The sequence below is a fragment of the Patagioenas fasciata genome, chromosome 20 (assembly GCF_037038585.1).
Source record: "Patagioenas fasciata isolate bPatFas1 chromosome 20, bPatFas1.hap1, whole genome shotgun sequence".
In the NCBI taxonomy this organism is placed as follows: domain Eukaryota; kingdom Metazoa; phylum Chordata; class Aves; order Columbiformes; family Columbidae; genus Patagioenas; species Patagioenas fasciata.
This window is the reverse complement of record NC_092539.1, coordinates 2777594-2799853: the sequence shown is the minus strand read 5'-3', so window position 1 is coordinate 2799853 and position 22260 is coordinate 2777594. Positions and strand designations below refer to the sequence as shown.

The 22260-nt window shown below is 53.6% G+C and overlaps 1 protein-coding gene and 1 long non-coding RNA gene across 2 annotated transcripts; one reads left to right on the top strand and one right to left on the bottom strand.

The window, feature by feature from the left end:
- Positions 1 to 1019: 1019 nt before the first annotated feature.
- LOC136110372 (taperin) lies at positions 1020 to 19598 on the bottom strand. The gene is made up of 4 exons (XM_071817491.1): positions 17264 to 19598; positions 2978 to 3164; positions 2583 to 2710; positions 1020 to 2219 (listed from the first exon to the last, which is right to left on the bottom strand). Exons 1-4 carry the CDS (start codon positions 19565 to 19567, stop codon positions 2157 to 2159), a joined length of 2682 nt encoding a protein of 893 aa, XP_071673592.1. The 5' UTR covers positions 19568 to 19598; the 3' UTR covers positions 1020 to 2156.
- Positions 19599 to 19736: 138 nt separating this feature from the next.
- LOC139829513 (uncharacterized) lies at positions 19737 to 21096 on the top strand. The gene is made up of 2 exons (XR_011742012.1): positions 19737 to 20436; positions 20520 to 21096. It is a non-coding gene; the product is annotated as an uncharacterized lncRNA (long non-coding RNA).
- Positions 21097 to 22260: the final 1164 nt, after the last annotated feature.

Genomic DNA, 22260 nt, shown 5'->3' with positions numbered 1-22260 from the left:
GCCCCTTCCTCACCGGGGAAGTCGTGGGCACAGAGAACAGCACACACGGGACCAGAGCAGCGTGTTGATGGAACGAGCTGCAGGATACTGCTGGCTTTAGCTTTCCTCACTGATCCGTAGCAGAACCAAGTCAGGACTAGTCCAGGCACTTTGTCCCTACCTTTAACCACAAGCAGCTTTTGTTTTACCACCTGCAGTTAAGTTGCAAATCTAGAGACAGAGCTGGCTTAAACTGGCCTGAGCTTTTCCACAGTGCGAGATGCTCACAGGGACCTTTTCTTCTAGGAAAGCTGTGCACAACCTTTTCTTCAAAGAGAGCCCCTGGCCTTTGGCAGTGAGCTCGGCTCCCGGCTGCATGCACTGCTCCATGTTTAACTCCACACGGCTGCGACTTACCCATCCCTTCAATCTGCCCGTCACTAGTGGTCCCGTGTGTTTCTTCATTCTACCTGTCTCAGCATCTTGTCCTGAAGTATTTCATTAACGGGAGAAGGCCCAACACATGGGATTCCCTGCTGTTTCCACGGTCCCTGTGTTGTGCCCCAGGCAGATGCGCTGCCAGCCCCGTGCTGCTCCTGGGAGCAGATCTCGAGTGAGCTTGAACAAGAAAAGCCTTAGCAGTGCGAAGAGGTGGAAAAAATCTTCCTTTGTGGCCTCTACAGCCACCATCCAACAAACTGCTGGATAGCTCATCTTTTTTGCATTATCTTTCCAGAAATATTTAGGCACCGAGGGCAAAAGTGAACAGCTACAAGTAGGTATGTCCTGACATTTAGTCCTGACCATATTTTTCAGTGAAACTCCCTCCTGCTGCTGCAAATACAACAAACACAAAACAAGTGCAAGGTGTGCAAAGCGTTTTCGGTTCGCAGACCAGCATCACCTTGAATAGACCTTCATCTATACATAACACAAAATCCAACAAACGTATCAAATTTAATCAAATATACCAGCCTGTTCCTTTGGCTGGAGCCACACACTGGGGTGCCAGTCATTCCATAAAGCCCAAAGAGGCCAGATCTATTCCAACTGCATGTGTTTTAATCCCAGAAGTACAAACCACATTAGCAGCAGTGTTCCGTCTTTTCCAGAGTGCAATTTTGACCCTGAGTTTACAGTAGTAGAAAACTTAAATGGAAGAGTCTAGCGGATTCTTTTGCATATTGGCTGCATTAAACAATTACAATAGAACTATAAAAATCCTAGAAAAACAAAAACAAAACATATTCCTTGTTCAAGTTCTGCAGAATAAAGGAGTGAAGTGGCCCTCCTGTGCTTTGCGTTGGAGGAGCAGAGCAGGCATGGCTGGAAAGAAGCCTCCCCCAACCAACCGGGACAGGTAAAACTTGAGCCTGGCCCTGTCAGATGCTGGAGCAAAGCAACAAGAGGAAAATGAAGCACATCAGCTGTTACAGAGGCTGGATGCCGGAGTGGTATCAACAGATCAAAGCTATGGCCAATGTTTGGGAATATTGCAGAGGCTCCAGCCAGGCTGGACACTTCTTCATGGATCAGCGCAAAAATGACACCTAAAGCTAAATACATTCATTCCCCTCCCTATCCCTCACACAGCGCATTCAGCTTCCTTCACAAGAACGTAACTGGCACATTAATTCCATGATGGTTCAGTGAAACTCGACCCAGAACAAACCACGAACCTTCAACGGTTTTCCGAACTGACACCCAGTCTATGCCAGACCCCGTGAGCTGCCCAGAGCTCCCGGTGCTCCAGCTCCAGAACCATCCTCCGCTGGGGCCGCTGGTGGGACAAGTGTCTCAAAACCCATCCAGACCCCACCCAGCGCCTGGATGTGTGGACTCGGGTAAGCACTGAGAGAATCTACATCCGTCCTGGGATTACAGATCGGTTCTTAAGATATTTGCCTAATCGGCAGCTGATCTTGAACAAGGAATATGCAAGGCCACAGGTAGAATAAATCATACGTCTTAAAAGTAGTAATTAGGTCCCAGAGTCCAGTGCAAATATTCTCTGAAGTCGCCCAAAAGCATCTAGTCCACCCTTGGCATCAGGATCCAGTGAAAACTGGTGACGGAGGGACCCAGAAGCTGGTTTCCGTGGCGCTTGCAGGGACGTTGGGAGCTGCACTGACACGCTTTGTCCAGCAGCCGCTGCTGCAGGCTGGGAGATGGAGCGATCAAAAATACAGAGCAGGCTCGCTGCTGAAATCCGAAAGTCCGCCCTTCTCCGCGGGGGTGAGCTGTGGAGGAAGCAGAGTTGACACAGAGGTGTCATCAAATCCAAAGCACACAAACCAAACCCACACGTTCGGACGGTGATGGATGCGTTGGCACCTTGCCCGGGGCTGACGAGCACGTTTAATTCCCCCCTCCAAACATGCCCTGAAGTACTAAGTGTGCCAGCTGCCCTAAGTCTCCTTTACACACAGAGGGAGAGGCACGTCCGCGAGTGGCACCATGTGGTGATCCCTTTATGGGCTGCAAACACACACACAGCTGTTCAGCGGAACCACATCCCGTTCCATCCACTGTCCAGACCGACCCAAGCACTGAAATAAGAGCACGGCAGGAAAAAGCCAATATCTGCTTATTTCAAGTCTTACCATGACTTGGTTCCCGTGGGAATCAGCTTCCTTTGCGAGAGGTCCCTCTGTGGTGGGTATCTCCTCATACTTCTGCTCCTGCCACGTGCTGAACTTCACGGAGTGCTTTGGGGTGTAGCTGGATAAATCTGGAAGGACAAAAGTGACATGAATATTTCTCACTGCCCCAAAGAGAAGCAGGATCAGGGTCGTGGCAGGCACAGCACAGCAGCTGCCCGTCTGCCGCTCCCTGGCCTGGTTCAAGCCCTGTCCCCACCAAACCCCAGTTCTGCTGTCAGAACCCACCTCCGTTAACATTTCCACCTGTGTAGAGCCCCAGGAGGGGGCTGCAGGAAACATCCACAGTGTCAGACCCCCCTGACAACCCCACAGAGCCACCACAGTGCCTTGCTCACCCGAGTTAGCTGTACTGGGATGCAAAGTGCTATTTGGGCGTGGAATATAAAAGGTGCGAGACTTGTCCTCCTCTGTTTCAGAAGCGTGTCCTTCCTCTTCCTCCTCCTCCTCTTCTTCTGCCAGTGAGCTCTCTGATGGGTATTCAAACATGGTTTGCAAACTTGTCTCGTTGAAGGAGATCTTCATCTAGACAACAGCAAAGGAGAATCATTAGAAATCAGCATAAGAAACCATCGATCCCAAGGTCTGCTCTAGCAAAGCCACATCCCACCCCATGGCTTCACCTGGTTTCAGGGAGTCATTGCATCTCCCCCAGCCTTCCCCACAGGCCTTGTTGAATCTCTTACTGTGCTGAGAGAAACCACAAAAGCAGATAATCACATAGGTGGGACAGAGTCAGGAGGCTGAGAGATCCAGGAGGAGCTGCCAGCCTGTCCCTCAAGAGGGATCGGTGTCACCATGGAGCAGAGGAAAGCATCCACACGTTGGAAAGGTGACATTGCTAATGACTGCCAACTCATTCCTGTACCTCTGCTCTAGACAGTGGACATCAGTGATCCAGACTACATTTTTGTGAGGATACCCTGGCAAAAAGCTATTTAAGCTAGATAAAACCAGGGTTTAATACCAAAAGTGAGAAGATGGAAGCAGCTGAGAGAGAGATGGTAGCAGGTGGTAGTAGAGATGGAAAATACTGCGCAAGCAGGAGGTACTTAAAGGTTCTGTTTTGAAAGCAGTTTTACTGAGTATTCTCATGAGTGACCTTTGCACAATAAGTGGGAGACTGACAATGAAGATGACCCCAAAATGGGAGTTTGCCAAGGAAAACACAGAATTTTATGGGTCATTCAGAAAGCCAAAGAGCAAGAAGACTTGAAATGGGACAAGGTTTAAAATCAACCCTTGTTCTAAGAGAGGTTCATCACCTGTGAATAACTGAGAAAGCCAATTTTGCCTTGGCTACAGGACCGTAATCATTGCTAGGATGCTGCTTAAATAAATCAGCAATAAAACAGGGCATTTCCTCTGGAAACAGGGACTGCTGGGCTCCGTCCTCCCTGTGACACCCAGCAGGTCCTGGAAGGCAGCACTTGGACCCCCCTTTCTTTCCTGCAGGCAGAACAAACCAGCTCCCTCAGATTCTCCTCACGTGCCCTCTCCTCCAGCGCAGCAGCACTTGGGTTGGATTTGCTCCCGTTCCTGCATCCCTCCTGCAGCAGGTAACCCCACATGTCCTCTTCCAAGCTGGAAGGAAAAGCTGAGGGAAAGGGTTTTCCCCTGCAGCCTTACATATCCTAATCAATATCTACTCTTCTGCTCAGATGATCAGGTTACAAGTCACCTCGACAAGTGGAGAGGAGATTCAGCCTGTTCACGCTGGCAAAAATGAAGGCTGAGAAAAAGTTTAACAGCCCTTTGTAAGTACACCAAGAAAACAAACGCCAAGGAGCAGAGAAGAAGTGCTGACGCCAGCATACAACAGACAAACAAGGAGGATAAGCTTGCCAGGAAGGAATTTATGCCAAAAGTAGGGAAGTATCCAGCCAATGCAGATCAACGTTCAGGAGCAGCTGCCTACGAGGGTGTTGTGATCCCTTTAATTCCAACTACATTTCAAATTGAGCTAATAGGGTTATGAACTGAATTAAAAGGGCATGGTTGCTTGTGCTGGGCAGGATCTGGATGGTTCAGAAGATCTCTTCTCGTGCTGTGTAATAACAACCATCAGGAAGAAAGAGCAGCACATTTGCCCCATGTGCTGTGGTTGCAGATTCTCTCATACATAAAATACCCCACGGGCTGAGAAACAGCACACGGCCCCGAGCAGCCACCGAGAGCCCCGCGGCATGGAGTTCTGCACCAGCACCGCTGGTTTGAGCGAGCTCCTCACACCAAACCTGCAGCTGCGTGGGGCCGGAGCCGGCGAGCGGCAGCCGGTTTGCTGCTCCGTGTCACCCTGCGCTGCCCACAGACAGGGGACGTGGGTGACAGGGGTTTTCAAGGTAAAACAGTGAGCATTTTGCTGCTGCTTTGCAGAAAAGCAACAAGGGGAGCTTGAACCAAACCCAGGTGCAGAGTGAGTAGCCAACACCTCCTCTGAATGGTAAATAAGCATTCTGGAGCTGTGTGCTACTTGCATGAGTCCAGGATGTACCTCGGATGCAGGCTGGGTGCCCTCCCCTCACTCCCACGAGAACACAGGGGGTTGGTCTCCTCTCCCAAGTAGCAGGTGATAGGACAAGAGGAAATGGCCTCGAGTTGCACCAGGGGAGGTTTAAATTGCATATTAGGAAAAATTTCTTCCCGGAAAGGGCTGTCAGGCATTGGAACGGGCTGCCCAGGGCAGTGGTGGAGTCACCATCCCTGGAGGGGTGGAACAGACGAGAAGATAAGGTTCTCAGGGACACGGTTTAGTGCTAGAGTCACGTTATGTTATGGTTGGACTCGATGATCCTGAGGGTCTCTTTCAACCAAAATGATTCTATGATTCTAATCAGCAGCTAAGGCAACCAGCTGCCTCTCCCCACTCCCTGCCCCAGCCCTGGCCAGAGCCCCTCTGACCTCCTCCAGGTGACACACAGGGAAAGGAATGACTGTATTTCAGAGACAAGCGGTTGGAACAAAACAGCCCTGAAGATCTGGGCATCCCAGTTGCCATTTCCCGAATTTCTCGCCCCTCGTGCTGACCTAGATGCTCCCTGATCCGCGCCAGGCAGCGGCGGCTCACAATGCGCGGTCTGTGCCGCGGGACGTGCCGCGCTGCCAGGACCAAGGCCCCGGGGTGGCCGTGCCCAGGGCTGCCCCAGAACCAGCACTCGGGCTGCTCGCAGCGCCGGCGGCTGCTGACGGGCCAGACGTACTTGGCTAAACATAGAAAATAAAGGGGACAGGAGAGATGTGCCCTGGTTTTAGAACTGGGAGATAGAACTAAGTTCTTCTGGTTTTCTGCTGTCACGGGAAAATCTCTAAGAAAAATGACTTGGAGTCTAATTTGGCCCAATGCTGCACGTAGGGCGGGAGGAGAAAACAGCCTCACCAGGGGGTAAAACCAAGGAGTAGCAAGCAGCAGAAATGACAAGGAGACACGTAGAGGCAACACACCGAGAGCCCAGACTAAGCCCTGGTCTAAAGCATCTCCCCCCTAAGCCAGTTCAACTGATCTGGGCTGGGTGTCTGCAGCCAGCTCTGCCATGGGTTTGTTAGGTACTGGCTGCAGAGGCCCCATCGCAGCACAGGGTGGTGGTGAAGCTGTTCATTAACCACCGCGGTGCCAGCCCCACGCACCCAGCTCCGGGGAGACCACATTACAAGATTATTTGCTGCTTCAGCAACATCTCCAGCCAGGCCAGCACTGACAGTCCTGCTTGGCCTGAACGCACCCGCTGCCAGACCCCCCAAAACCACATCAGCTGGTTCTACAGCAGCGTCCCGCCCCCTGCGCCCAAACGGCAGGAAGAGCAATAAAAGCAGCGGGACGCACCCAGGCAGAGCAAACACCGGGAAACAAGCCGGCGCTGGCACAGGTTGGGCTCCGGTGAACCAGCTCCACACAAACAGCCGCCCTCCTGCACCTGCATAGCCCGCGGTGCTCGTCCGCCCTGCCCATGCCGAGCAACAGCCACAAAATCCAATGCAATGAACCTGCCGAAAGCCGCGGCATTGCCGGGTTCACCCCATGAGCTACCAACCCAACTATGAGGCACAAAACAGCTTTGATGGATCCTACAGACGGTGGGGGGGGACACACGGGTTGACATAACCACCTTAAGGAACCCTCCAAGCAGCTGATGAGCAGAACTGGGCGCTGTGTGTAGGGAACAAGGCTGAGGGGTGACCTTATTAATGTTCACAAATATACAATGGGTGAGTGTCAGGAGGATGGAGCCAGGCTCTTCTCAGTGACAACCAATGGCAGGACAAGGGGCAATGGGTTTAAGCTGGAACATAAGAGGTTCCACTTAAACTTGAGGAGAAACTTCTTCCTGGTGAGGGTGGCAGAGCCTGGCCCAGGCTGCCCAGGGAGGCTGTGGAGTCTCCTTCTCTGCAGACATTCAAACCGGCCTGGACCCCTTCCTGTGGAACCTCAGCTGGGTGTTCCTGCTCCATGGGGGGATTGCACTGGATGAGCTTTCCAGGTCCCTTCCAATCCCTGACATTCTATGATTCTATGAACACAGGCAGATCCCACCCCAGCAACCATCTAAAAAGAAAAATCAGGAGCCCAGCAGTGCCACAGACAACAGGTTTGCACAGCCTGCCAGCCCCTTGCCAGACCATATAGACCTTATGGAAACACAAAAGGCAACAGGGGTCATGTTCTTTAGACAATAAAGGTATCCCCGAGGAGCCCTGCAGGCTGCAGCCCGGCCAGAGGACGCTGCCCCGTCTCTGCCCCCACAGCAGCTGCAGCTGTGGAAAGAAAGAACTGTGCACCCTTCAGCAGTGGATGTTTGCAGGGAGTTGTCACTGTTTGCTCAGCCAAATGCTTCACTCAGCACTGTCACAAACCCAGGGTCCAACCCTAAGCCGTGTACCTGTTTATTAATACTCTACCCAGCAATCAGAGCCACGGTGGGAAGGATAAGGCAGGCTTTTCAGGGAATATTGTGCTGTTCAGCCACCAGATTCTTGTTGCCATAGCAAAAATCATTTATTTATTTCCTGGGATTTGAATAGTAGTGCGTAATAAAGTACCCAGGAAATAGAGGTCAGGGTAAACATTGCCCAACAAACATAAATCTGAGGAATCATACACGGCTCATTTAGAAAAGAAAATAAAAAGTCAGCCTTGTTGGGGGTGATGGAGGCTGCGAGGACCCAGTCTGCACCCTGATCAACAACAAAACAGCCCCCATGTACAGAGACATAATAGAAATAAATTAACCAGTGTACAGAAACCAGCCTGTGACACGAACATGGAAAGTCAGCAGACACCTCACCTCCAAAAGCCAGGGTGGGAAAGTCTACAAGATCCCCCAGTTAATGAAAGAGCAAATACCCAACGACTTCCCACAACCCAGGGATGTCACTGTGAATCTGAGGAGCAAACCGTGGGGCTCATGTGCATCCTCAACTCCAGAAGCGACTTTTCTAGTGTGGCTTTTCTCTTCGCCACCCATTACCACAGCTGCTGCTTGGCAGGTGTGGCAAAAGCAAAGTGATAACGTTGTGTGCTTTGCACCTTTTGAACAGGAACCTCTCTGCCAAGCCAAATCCTCACCTTATAATAGTAAGAAAAAAAAAAAGATATTGTTCTAGGCATTAAATATATATATATATATATATATATATGTATAAAAACATCACTCTTTAACTATATTCCAGCAAGGAGAGTCAGTTCACTGTATTGATCACCATCATAGCAGCCTAGGATGTGATGAAAATGATGGAGCCCATTTCCCCATTTCCCAAACCCAACTACTTCACAAGATTCAAACAGCTCAGTAGCACCAGGGATCAAGATTTGCTCTTTTCAGATACTCATTTTCCTCTCATCATCCTCTCTCCCCAAGCAATATAATCCTGAAATAGCAAAATCAGTGACTGCGCTGACTCCCCAGGACACACATGGGCTGCCGAGGTGCTGCTGTGATTTAAAGCAGCTGCTTTAACAGCTTTTCACACCTGGGCAGCCAAATCCCTCCTTTCTCAGCACCAGGAGGGTTTCAGCTGATATCTGCAGGAAGGGTGGACAACAATTCAGCCTGAATACAAAAGAGGGATTGAAATCTCTGACAGAACGAGCACAGACAAAAACCAGTGGTTTGAACAAAAATCACCTTGTGTTTCTGTGCAGTCTTTGCTGTATCTGCTGCTGCAGTGGCTGTCCAGAGATTTGGTCAAGGAGACTAAAGCACAAGACGTGACCCCAGAAACCCAAAGGCTGTGGCAGCCGACAGCTGGGTTGGTACAGAGCATCCCACCGAGATTTGCAAAGAACAGCCCCCGGGCAGGCAGGAAAGCCCCTCCAGCACCAAAACCCATCGGGGAGGCTGGGGCACAGCGGAGCTCAGGATCCGTGCGAAGAGATAGGTCTAACACAGACCAACCTCCCAGCTCCATGGGGTGAGAGGGAGGCTCCCTGCACAAATTACTACTTGTGAGACTGGAAACAGAGCGCAGAAGCAGATATTTTGTGGTGGACAATGATCCCCAAAGGCTTTTCCATCTGACCATTCGCACAGATGAGCAAATTTAGTAAAAGGAGGCAGAGGACCAGTTCATAAACCACATATCTCTGCAGGGACCTTCATTTTTTTCATTACTACCTGCAGCCAATGTTCCAGACAACCCTCATGCAATGCAGTTTACTCTCTGAAACTTTTAGATAAAGGATTTTAGGGAAAATTAGCCATTTCATAGGAGCTAGCAATGAGCTCATCTGCATGCCTGTACTTGTCCTGGAAATATTCAACAGTTTGGGCTGACACATGATCATAAGTCAAGGCAAAATCTCTACGCACAGCAGCCTGGACCAGCACCCTGGGGGCTGCGGTAGCATCGCCAAGGCATCAGCTATCATTTGGGAGAAGATAAGGAGCTTTTGTACCTCTAAAGCCTTTCCTTAACATAGGTTTTTCCCTGAGAGGTACCCCTAAGAATGGAGGGGACTTGAGGCTTGGTTCCCAGATCAGATTAACCCTGTACCTAAGGCTGAAACAGCCTAAGCGTGCCCAGAAAACTGCAGATGGCACTTCAGAAATGCACTTTTCTGTCACTCTGTACAAAATGAAGAGTTTGGGGGTACAGCAGTTGGCTGCTCCATCGTAGTCTCACTTGATGGGGCTCTTCCAATACGTGTTTTTAACACGGAGTTTTGCTCAACTATGAGGTGCATCCCAGGGCCAGCAGCGCCGCAGGTTCACAGCGGCAGCGCGTTGGGAAGCACCAACCTGCTGGCGAAGCAGAGTGGCCTCCAGGACGGCGTCCCAGCTCCCAGGCCACAAGGCAAACCAAGCAAAGTCTCCGTTTACAAGGCAGCCCACACAGCCAGCTCTGTGTAATCAATATGCTGAAGCACATGGCAGATGGGAGCAATGCATGGAGATTCGAAATATTAAACTCCTCGTATAAGACACCGGGAAGTTTCAAATTCCTGATGAGAAGCGATGGGGTAGGGACAGCCCCGGAGGAGCTTTGTTAACTCTTCCCTTGACCCTGTTGGACAAGGAGAGATTCCAGCACCCAAACAAGGACCACTGGAGTGCCAGTGTGACAGGGTACAAAGCAGCTATTCACCCAAGGGTCCCTTCATTCCCTCGCACATCTGCGGGCAGAGGAACCAGAGCCTTCCACAGTTTAACAAGCAACTCAAATATTACTTACTTGGCCCATAAGAATTGGACAAATCTCCCTACATACATGAAAACAGATCTCATCTGAATACACAAAGAGAGCAGGCACAAACAAGATACAATCAGTGCCAAGACTTGGTATCTTCATAAACAACGCACAAAACTCCCAAACAGCAGAGGATTCTGCTTTACAAGCAACTCCGAGCCTACAATTTGTGGCTATAATGCAGTGCAGCCCTGGGAGGTGCCACCCACAAACATTTATGGGCAACCAAGACCCACCAGAGAAGTCCAAACACATCCCTCGGTTTGGTACAAGTGAACCGTCTCCAGCTGGAATGGGACAGACGGAGCATCATTTCCCAGGAAACATGGGGAGGTTGCGAACAGAATGACTTCCCGCCTGGCGAGGAGCTCGTTCTGGGCTGCAGGAGAACAAGGTCTCAGTGACATGAACAGTATCAGCTGCACAACAAAGCTCACGTCTCTCTTGCCCTTTTTCTGTACTACTAATATGCAAAAGACACTTCCTCGAAGAGAAGTGACTAAGTGCAGCAAGTTCACCACGGGCCTTATGGATATGCTCTCGGACCTGTGTTTTCACTCGCTGCAAGCCATACAATTTCCCTAAGCATGCAAGCAGTTTGCTCTCCTATTGTCTCTGGTTTATTTTCTTCAGCTCGCTTATAGTCCAAATGCCTATAGAACAGCAGCTCCATCCTGCCAGGTCCCCAAGATCATCAAGGGCGCTTCTCAGGAAACATCAGCACCAAGCTCCTTCAGTCCCTGTTTTCCCAGGATGTTTGTGAAGCGTCTCTGTGATACAGACGCTCCACATGACTCTTCCTACACAAGCTGTCCAAACAGAGATATCGTCACAACTTCACGCATCCCCACGTCCCACCGCGGTCACTAGGAACAGTCAGGGTTTACAAATACATTTTAAACTGCCCAGGTTTCATGCAGAAGGGGAGTGAGCAGAACCCCAGAGGTGAAGGAGATGCTGCTGCAGCAACTCTTACTGAGGTTTCCTTTACTGCCACTGAACTTGGACACTAAACATTTTCATTTTTCCTATCGTTTCCCACATATAACACAGAGATGCAGAACTTCTCCCCCAACCAACCTGTATGTACTGCCTCAGGAACCACACACTGGGAAAAACAGAGCAGGGAGGAAAACCCAAACCCCAGCCAAGCTGAATTCTTGAGATGGAGGGAAATTACAAACCATCTCCAATCTGGTCCACAGATTAAGGAAACGGATTAAGATAACGTTAAGTGTAATCCGCGCAGTCAGAATTGAGAGCACAAAGCGCTCCAAATCTCCTCTCGAGCTCTGGGCAGGGCTGAGCCCTGGGCATGTCCTAACCAGCTTCAAAGGCAGGCTCGGCTCTTACTTGCGTAAGAGTTTCTATTTTCGCCTTTCTGCCCCATCGCCTGTGCTGCCGGTAAACGAGGAATGGGAGGAAGAGAACCGGGGGGAGTTTGGGAGCAGCTCGGACTGTCGCTGCGGCACAAGGAGTCACAAGGCCAGCGAAAATCTCAGAGTCACAGAAAATTTCCCACTACAGAGATGGGATAAATATGACTCATCTGCTCTGCCAGGGGTTTATACAAAGTGCTGGCACGTCGAGGAGCTGGCAGGCAGCGGGGAAACAAAAACCAACCTGCTTCTCCACCGATAGCCTCAGGTGCAGCTCGTGAGGTGGCTTAAAAGCAATCTGAATTTCTGGGAGCCAACATCACAGGCTAAAAATCAGCAGAATTAGAAAAGGGCAGGGAAGCGGCTCTGTCGGGGTGAATCAGCCTGCTCACATCTGACAGGCAGTGGAAATCACCAGGGGATGGACCACGCCTCAGCACCCAAGACATGTGTTTTCTGAGAGGAACTTGTCGCTGCTGAGCTCATCTACCAAAAATTCCATACATCCATGTCAGATATGTATTACAGCCCCTCCCTCAAGGCAGATGTATCTGTGCAAAGCACAGCCACACGACAGAAAATAGAACAGGAACATGCAGCTCTCCAAGAGCCAGATAACACAAATCTTTGCCCTGACCCCTCCAAAACAGAGATGAGAGAATGAAGTGATTTTTGCAGAGAGATTTTTGCTTCTGCCACCAGGTTAATTTACTTGTGTTCTGGTTAATTTACTTCTGTTACATTGCAAAAAAATACTCCAGGCAGTCGCTGGTGTTTGGATTCCGCACTGTGCAGACTTGCTCCAAACAGGTCTGGGCAACAGCTGAAGTGTTGGTCCCTGCCAGCATCTCAGCCTCCACCTGGTTCTCACAGGAGACCATCTCCAGCAGAACGGGACAGAGGCAAAGCTACAGAGCAAGAGGTTCAGCAGGTTAAACCAACAGAACTGCTGCCCAGTCCTGCCCGTGATGAAAAGCTGAGGGATGTTTAGAATCATTTTTTTAACTGACATTTAAGCGGGCATTTGGTAAGGCATGCTCAGGCATTATGCAGCTCAAAACATGAGAAAAAGGCACTGTGGTAAAGTCCACCTAAGCTGAACATCTTTTGAACTTTTGCAAAGAAGCAGGAAAGCGTTAGACTCCAACCGTTTGGATCCCACCAGCCCTGCTCTTGTAGGCTGTGTTAAGGCTGCAGCTCGCCTTGCTGCACTCAAACTGCCGACTGCAACAAGCAAAGAACATTAAAACCATCCACAATCCACTGTCTGTTGGCTCTCAAGTCCTGTTATTTGCAGGACTCGGGGTGGCCTGGCCAGAAGACACCTTTCCTGCAGGATCCCCAGGACGTACCAGGTCCCGGAGAGGACAAACACAGTGTGACTTAGACTGAACTGCAGGAGCAAAGACGTAAGGAAGGAGCACAGCCAGGACCAATTGTGTACACGCAGGACCTCACGGCAGAGTCCAGCCTCCAGTGAGGTGAGAACATGAAGCCTCAAGACTGACAACCACGTCTGTGGAGCTCAGCGGGCTCGGCAGTTTGCAGTCCTCTCCAAGCACTTGCCCCAACACGCCAGCCATGTGTTTTACAGAAACCTAGATTGTTATCTCACTGACAACTTTATTGTACGTTATTCTGGCAGGCAACCAAACCAAGATTGATTCTTGTCAGCTCAGCAAGCTAGATTTTATACTCCAAGATCCCAAAGATCCACATCCTGCAGCAAAGCCTTCCCTTCCTCCTGGGGCTGCTACCAGGCTGACGTGTCCTTATTCTTCTGTAGTAACAGAGTACGAAGACGAGCACTGAGCAGAGGTCACCGGCAGCGTTCCGCATCCTCTCCCCGTTGAGAACGAAGGTCAGCAGGTCTCCTTCCACCCCTGCACATATCCTGCCCTCGCCGTCAGCACTGACAGCCTCTGCAGCCGCCCAGAGCTCCGCTCAGAACCCACACACCCGCTCAATGCTGCAAACGTTGGCTTAGTCTTCAAACTGAAGTCACACCCCCATCGTTTTATCTGAACTAACCGTGATACTGCTCGGAGAGGTCTCAAAAAGTCCTGAAGGGCACCTGAACACCGGCAGGAGGACAAGAGCTCAAACTCCCTGGGACAAACACGGCTGGGGATCAGCCCTCCACCTGCAGATCCTGATCACATCCCGTCCTACATAACCCCACGTTCACCTTCCCAGCCCTGGGTGAACAATGACCATCCCACCACAGCAGCTCCAGTTGCACAAGAGAGCTGGGAACCCATTTTTTTATCCTGACATAGAAACACAGCATTTCTCTCCATCATCAGCTCAACTTCCAGCTCCAATCCCAAAACTAACAGCTGCTTCACATATTTGAAGTGTCTGGAAAGAGCAATAAAGCTGTTTTCCCCCAAAAGGCCTTGAAGGCCAACAGGCCACAAAGTCCCAAGTGCAAGTGAGTCCTGCAGCAGTGCCGGAGCTGGAGCTGCCTCCCCACAGACACCAGCAGCATGGAACCCGCTCCACACCGGCCCTGCTGCTCTCCCACGCCAGAGAGTCAAGGAGGATGTTGGCCGGAGACCGGGGACTGACTCAGCTCCGTTTTGCTGGCATCAATACCATAGTCCAGCAATCAGTGGCCAGGCTAGGAGACGGAAAAGGGAGGCTGAATTTCCGCATTTGGAGAACAACACAATTTGCACCACTCAGAACAATCAGTCCAACTGCCACAACCGCCCCTCTCCCCCCTAATAAATCATTAGCCTGGACTGGAAGCACAGACACCCCCTGATCTGCAGGAATCTGACTTCTCCAGGCTGTGCTAGACCTGCTGCTTATCTCACCCACATTCCTTACATTGGCAAGCTGATTTCTTTTTTTCCAAGCCACCAAAGTTCACTAAACACCACTTTAAGTATGGTCCAGGGTCAAGAAAGACCCTTCCACAAATCCAAGGCAAAGTCTGCAAAGGAAGCAGCTCAGCAGCAGGTGGGTTCATCTGCAGGTCTGTCTGGAGAGAATCCCCTCAAGAGCCCTGGGTGGCTGCTCACTGAACCCAGCACCGGGTTTGATTCTGATACTCCCAAAAGCAAAAGGGACGTTGGTTTTACCAAAGAACTGCAGCTTCCAGCTCACAGGAAATTGCTGCTGCTGCTGCTGCCCAATTCTGGCCAAAATGAAGTTTCTGAAAACCCCAGCAGACCTACAAAACAGAACCCTTGTTTTTGGTCGGTTGCCGTGGTGACACACAGCAATCTCTTGGGAAGAAACCAAGGAATGCGTCCTAATGCTAGCTCCTTCCTTTTCAGGCATCAACACTCGGCCTTATTACCCAGAGGAAAAGCCACAAACATCCTCTATGTTAAGAGTAAACAGAAATCTTTCCATTTGCTACAGCATCTTCTAAACCCGGGCTACAGACTCCGTGCTTGCCACCCCTGCCAGGAAGGAAATTGAAAGAAAACCCTGTATTTCTCCCACTACATCGCCACTTTTAATTTTACCCAGAAACTTGTGTCTTTACTACTTCTCCTTAAGCTGAATCTTATTTTCACAAGGGTCCCATTTGTTTCAGTCTCCTGAGTTCTGCAATGTAACAGGCAGTTCCTCCTCTGCCTTTTAAGATCTCTTTTCTCAAAAAATAGATCTTTATGCAAGTTCTCACACAGGACATCCCCACATATAATCCTTAGCGAACGCCATTACAGTTGTACATGCGTCTCACTGTATTTAGCACACATCATCTTCACAGCGGGATAGTTAATGCTATTAAGCCCATAAGAACGTAGCTGGAGACCCTACACGACCTGCCCAATGTCACACAAATCCAACACTGAACAGACAAAACAGTCGTTAACCAATTTCAAAGAATCATATGATATTTTAGGGTGGGAAAGGACCTCTGGAGGTCTCTCCAGCCCAAACTCCCTCTCCAAGCAGGTCTGACCTGCTCAGTTGCTCAAGGCTCTCCCCAGGCAAGTTTCAAACAGCTCCAAGGATGGAGATGCCGACCGCTTCTCCGGGCTCCTGTTCCGGTGTTTGACCCAGCTTAAACAATTCAGTCGCTGCACCAACCTTGTCCTCATCTCCCTCCTTATTGCACGGGTAAGGATGGTTCCCACTGCACACCATTTAATTGTTTTTGCTTACTTGAGGTTTTATTCTCTTACCAGCAAAGCTGCTGCTCCACCAGTACTGCCCTGCACAGAGAAATCAGAAGCTGGGTTTGTCTGAGAGTGGCTTTCCCACAAGGTTTCCCCTGTATTTTCTCCTCCATCCTAAGAGCACTCATAACTGTAACACATCTTGATATTTTCACCATTCATACCGCACACTTCATTTGATGTAAATCCAATTAACACCCCAAACTGAACCAAGAAGAGCCAAGCAAACAGTTGCAAGGAGTGCAAGCCACAAGGTATTTAAGCAGCAAAACAATTCCAGTCTGATCAAGCATTTCCTTGTAGGAGGACAAGAAAAAAACTGCAGGAGCACTGAGTGCGGATCAACACTGCTGCTTATTTGCTTATTCTGGATCTCATGGCTCTCAGGCTCCAGATTTGCGACCTGCACTAGTCACAATCAAATTAGTACAGCCTGCAAGCTCTCATGAAGAGCTTAACATTAAGCCACGAGAAACAGCACTCCCTGCCTCCCTTCTAAATGAGATGCACCCCATTCAAAGAATTTCCTCAAATTACAATGCTCAGTGCCTCAGGCACTCACGTGGATTCAGTCCAACAAATATTTAGTTGAATTTAGGTAACGGAACGTCAAACAGCTCTTCCCGCTACGGAAAAACATGTCACATCACAGACCTAGAAATGGGGATTTGTCACCTCAGAGTGCTCCTTTCAGAGCCAAACAATTCACGCCTACTCCTCCGGCGCAGCAAAATAACCCGCTCTTTTAGTGTGACTGCATCTTTATCACATCCAGATGCTTTTCACCAAGCCACACAAATATTAATTCTCAATTTAGGGCTCACAAGCATCTAAATTAGATCCCAAGCAGTCAGAAAACCTGGCATCCACTCCAAAGATGCTTGGAGCAACTGAATGAGCAGCCAGGTGGTATAATCCTATCAAGGGGAGTTAAGTTGTTGCTGATCTCTTTCTGCCTAATAGGGACCTAATTCCAGACCCTCTATCAATAGGTCACTAATGCAGGGAAGGCACCAATGTCACACTGCCCGGTGTCACAGGGCGGGCAGTGACCACGGGGAGCTCAACATGTCCAACACCTGCCAGGCACAGCAAGAAGGGCAGGAGAGGGGCAGGCCCGCAGCCGGCCAAACCACACGACTCACCTCGATCTTTTAAATACCTGAAACATTTTGCTTTCCGTTACCATACCTCCAAGAAGCGACTGTGGGAGAGGCCCTGAAGTTATCATGGGTCATATCCCAGCGCCATCTACTCAGTGGACCAGCACTCAGTCTACCCTCCGCCAGGCTGAACCTCTGGCTCTCAAAAGGAGCAGAAAAGCGCTGCCCATCTCCCTCTGCCTCATGGAAAGCCAAGCCAAAAGTTGCACCAAGCCACTTTCGGTCTGGCTGTTCCGCACAGAGGAGCCCCAGCCAGTTACCTTCTTGCGGCGGGAGCCTGTCTTGCTCATGCAGGACCTCTCCAGGGACAGATATCCCCCGATGACTTCAATCTCATTCACCGTGGGGTAGCGCTTTTTATGGGACACCCCCACTTGGGGCCCGTCAGCATTCTCCACAGCTTTGCCTTTTCCCTTGCTCTCCTCCTCCTCCTCTTCTTCCTCCCTTCTGCTGGCATCAGTGAGAGTCTGCAGTCCCGAGGCAACGGGCTTCCTTTTGGGCACAACAGTGAAGGTGGTGCCTCCCCGCTGAAGAGGGGCAGAGTGTGGTCTGTAGGTGGGCACAGAGGAAAACTCCATCTCCAGGTCAGGGCTGGCTCCTCCAGGCCGATCCGCCAAGCTCCCTGTCCTCGCAGCCGAGCCAGCCCCGGGAGAAAGCTCCCCGTTGTCTGGCACCACAATGTCATCGATATAAGTCACAGGTACCGACGGATCCAGAGGCGTCGGTGGGGAAGCGACAGGCTCTTCCTGCTCCGGAGCGGAAGCCCTCGGGGGCTCCTTCAGTGCCTTTTCCTCTGAGGACGGTGGCGGTGGCCGCGGGCTGGTGCTCTGGGCAGGGGGCAGAGCTGGGCTGCCCTCCCGGCGGGGCACGAAGAGGAAGGAATTGCGCGAATTCAGGCGCAGCTTGGCCAGGGCCTGGGCCTGCAGGTCGTGGGCTGGGATGGCGGCCAAGTCGGGCTTGGGGGCCGGGTGGATTTCAAAGGAGCCCCCAGCCCGGGGGGCTGAGGCGGAGAGCGGCTGGGTGGAGCTGGTGGCACTGGGGGCCAGACTGGCACTAGGTGGGGGTGACACGGCCGCTGTGGCCTCCTCCGGCTTTGGCCTCCTGGTGTTGGCTGTGGCACGGGGAGCGCTGGCGGATGGCACTGGCGGCCCCTTCGGCAGCGCGGGGCGGCCGGTGGGGACAGCAACGGGCTCGGGGACGCGGCTGCCAGGGGGGAGTCCCCGGGGGGTAACAGTGAAGGAGTTGGAGCCGATCTTGTGCAGAAAGCAGTTGGCCTGGGGGGCTGCAGCCTTGGGGGCGGCTGGGACCACCTGGGGGGCTGCGGCCCGGGGGGGAACCGGGGCTGCCTGGGGGGCTGTGGGTTGAGGGGTGGCAGCCCGGGGAGGAGCTGGGGACACCTGGGGGGCTGTGGGTTGAGGGGTGGCAGCCCGGGGAGGAGCTGGGGATACTTGGGGGGCTGTGGGTTGAGGGGTGGCAGCCCGGGGAGGAACTGGGGACACCTGGGGGGCTGTGGGTTGAGGGGTGGCAGCCCGGGGAGGAGCTGGGAGAGGCTGAGGGGCCGCGGGCTGAGGGGAGGCGGCCCGGGGGGCAGGCGGCTGCAGAACAGTGGGCTGGGGGGCAGCGGGCACCACCTGGGGGGTGGCAGCTCGGGGAGGAGTCGGCAGTGGCGGGGGGGTGGTCGGCACCGCCGGTGGAGATGCCGGTCCCGCCTTTGGGGCGAGGGCTCGGGGAGAGCCGGGGACCCTCTGGAGGGGCGCCGAGGCCCGGGGGGAGCCGGGGACCACCTGCGGAGGGGGCGGCCTGGCCCGGGGGGAGCCCGGCACCGCTGGAGGGGCAGCCGGCCCGGCCCGGGGGGAGCCCGGCACCGCTGAAGGGGCAGCCGGCCCGGCCCGGGGGGAGCCCGGTCCCACCTGCGGAGGAGCAGCCGGCACGGCGCCGGGCCCGGTCAGCGCCTTCCCGCCGCGGCGTCGGCGGCCCCGCGGCCGCTGCCCGAACTTCTCCAGGAGGCGGCTGACGGTGCCCGGCTCGGCCGCCTCGGGCTGCTCCGGCGGCTCGGCCGCCTCGTAGATGACGACCTGGTCAGCGCGGATCTCGGCGAGGGCGGCGCCCCGGCGGGAAAGCAGCTCCCGCAGCGGGTCGGGGCGGCGCGGCGGGGAGGAGGCGGCGGCCGGGTCCCGGCGGCGCCCGGGCAGCGCGTCCCCCTCGGCGAAGCAGGCGGCGGCGTCGGGCTGGGACTCGATGATGAGGATGTTGTCGGCGCGGATAGTGCGGATCCCGGGCACGGCGCTGTACAGCTCCAGCAGCTGCTGCAGCGGCCGCGCCGCCTCGGGGCCGTGCCCGGGCAGCCCCTGCCGCAGCCGCCGCCGCTCGCTCTCCAGCCGCATGAACGGGTTCTCCCGCAGCGGGCCCAGGCTCTCCGCCACCACCAGCCGCTCCCCCGCCGGGGGCTCCGGCTCTCCGCCGGCCGCCCCGGCCAGCTTGGCCCGCTTCCGCTCCAGGATCTCCCGCTTCCAGGCGGGCTGCGCCCGCGGCCCGGCCCCGAGCGGCAGCTCCGCGCTGCTCATGGCGGCGGCACAGCGGGCACTGCGCGGCCCGGCCGCCTCCGCCCGCCGCACCTGAGCGGGTCCCGCCCCCGGGCCGCCCTCAGCGGGGCGGGGCGGGCGCCATGACAGGGCCCGGGGCGGCCCCGGGGGGTTGGCGCTCGCAGGCGGGTCCCCGTTGCGCTGCCCGGGACCGTGTGGCCGCCCCGCTCCCCGGCAGCCCGGGGCGGTGTTAGAGATCGGCCCTGCGGGGCCGCCTGCGAGCTGTCGGGGTTTGGTGCGGGTGGTGTTACCCGCCTGGAGGGGCAGGGAACAGGGCAGAGAACAGAGACCCGCCCGGGGCCCCTCATACGCGGAGCCCCAGGCACTGTGTGCCAGGCTGGGGCAGGCCCGGGAGTTCTCCAGCCCGCCAGGAGACACGGTGACCGACTACCCAAAAACCCCTCCTGTGCGCCTTCCACCCATCCTGCACTGGCCCACGTGTGCTCGCTGAGGATGAGGGGAGAAAAAACACCTTTCGGGGTCACCCACCGTCCCCTCGGACACAGCCTGAGGCACAGCCTCTGGGCACGTTGGCTGTTGGAGGACTGGGGGTTTCCATGGCACAGAAACATTTTTCCCCCAGCTTTGCTCTTCAGCCACAGCTGCTTGTTGGGATCAAAAACATGGGGAATAGCACAGGCATGGTGGTGTTGGCAGGCAGGGCCTGCTATCAACCGCCAACCTGTTCCTGTGGGACACGGGTGCAATCAGGAAACGATCGGGACTTTCCACGCCTCCAGTAACGCCGTGTGCTGGAATCCTCGGCCCGGGAGGCACAGGGGACATGGCATGAGGTGACATGGATAACCTTTGGCCAGCACTCGCCGCAGCTGCACCCGGGCTGCCTGGACGTGAGTGGCTTCACCTGCTCCAGGTGCGTTCACAGCCAGAGCGCCGTATCCTGCTGATAAGGCTGTTACCTTTGCACTCCCAGGTCAGGACAGAGCAATTGCACCTTCTTCAAATGATACCTGGAAATGAAGCTACCGAAAATAGTATTTTGTTGCCAAAGCTGCCGGGGCTGCGCAATGCCCAGATGTGCTGTGTGCCCCGAGCGGCAAACCAGAGCTGAACGGAAGGAGGCAGCTCTCTGTGATTTGGCTGAAGTAACACCAGATTTACACGACTCACTGTACCGAAGCACAGATCCACAACGCGGCGTCCCACTCCCAGCCTGCAGCGGGTGCCCAGGGTTGAGGAGAAAGAGCGGCAAGCGGGTGGTGACATTCCCCGCCTCTGGTGACGCATGGCTCAGGCACGTAAGGAGCCAACAATGTGCCTTTGTGCTCCGGAGATCTCAATGGCTTTCTCTTTTGCAGTCTTGTCTGGTTGGCTTTTAAGCCCGTGTAAAGCCCATAAATCCTGAACTAATGAATCCCCACAGTTTATCTGCACCTGGTGCGAAGAAAACGCCTCCCTTTGTGGGGATAGAACCCGACATCTGCTGGTTTCACTAAATGCCCGCCTGCCTTTATAACAAAATAATAAATCCAGCCATTATTTGTCTCCTTCCCTGCCTTCTATCATTTCTGTCAGCTGTTTCTTTCCTAGGCTGGCTCGTTGAAAGAGCGTTAAGGGCTGGACAGTGAAGCTTGGCTGCCAAGTGAGCCCTTTGGAGCTAATCCCCTGCTCGCTGTATTTACACCCGTACTTAACCCCAGAGTAGTGCTCGAGTGCTGTTACTAAGAGGCTCCTGGGAACCCTGCTCAGCGCTCGTATTTTGGCACAAAAACTGTTCAATTGCACAACCAGGTGTGCCGATGGCAGGGGATGGGACCTGGCACATAGTGGCACCGTGCAGCTCGGGCACGAGGTCCCGGTGTCCCCGCAGTGCCGGGGCACGGCTGATGTGGCTGCGGAGCTGGTAACGGGATGCGGCAAACGCGACACGTCTGTACTGGACATGGCACATCCCGCCTGCGAGGGACGTTGGGCTGGCACCGGTGGGATCGGCTGGGACAACCCCGAGCACAGGCAGGTGACAAGGGAACAGGGAAAGAGCAGGGCCCAGTGGGACTCAGAGACGTGCGATTTCACCTTAAACCTCTGCGAAGCATCAGTTCCTCACCCTTTTACAGGGCAGAGGAAACTCCCCGTGCGCAGCTCCCGCTCTGGGTTTGTGTCCATCACACCACCACACCACAGAGGGAAAAAGGAGACAAGGAAAAATAATCCTGGGCTTCTGCAGCAAATTTGACTTTGATTTAGAGACAGGACAGTGCCAGCATGGAATGGTTCCAGGATGAAAACCATGTTTCTAGCCAGCAGGTACCAGTGATGCTCGGAGGCCCTGGGCGCGCCCTGGGCAGGTCTGTGTGCAGAAGCTGGCTGCACAGCTGCTGCTGAGGGATTAACAGTGATTTCTGCCATCTGTCACACTGCTGAGGTGGGCACGGCATGTCCCACCCCGCCGTGGTGGTGGTGGCACGTGGAGAGGAACAGCTCCCAACGGGGAGGATGCGGAAATGAAGGCTGAGAGATCCCAGCGCCGAAGAAAAATGCCTTTAGTGACAGAGTTGTCCGGCCTGTTTCTCTCTGCCTTGCTCAGAGGGGCTGCAGAGACCACATTTAATGGAAGGTGAACATGCAAGTGACTCTCAGCATTGGAGATAAAGGGGAAAATTGCAGCTGAGAGTTCAAGCCAGACCTGCTCGCTTTGGTAGTTAAGCCAAACA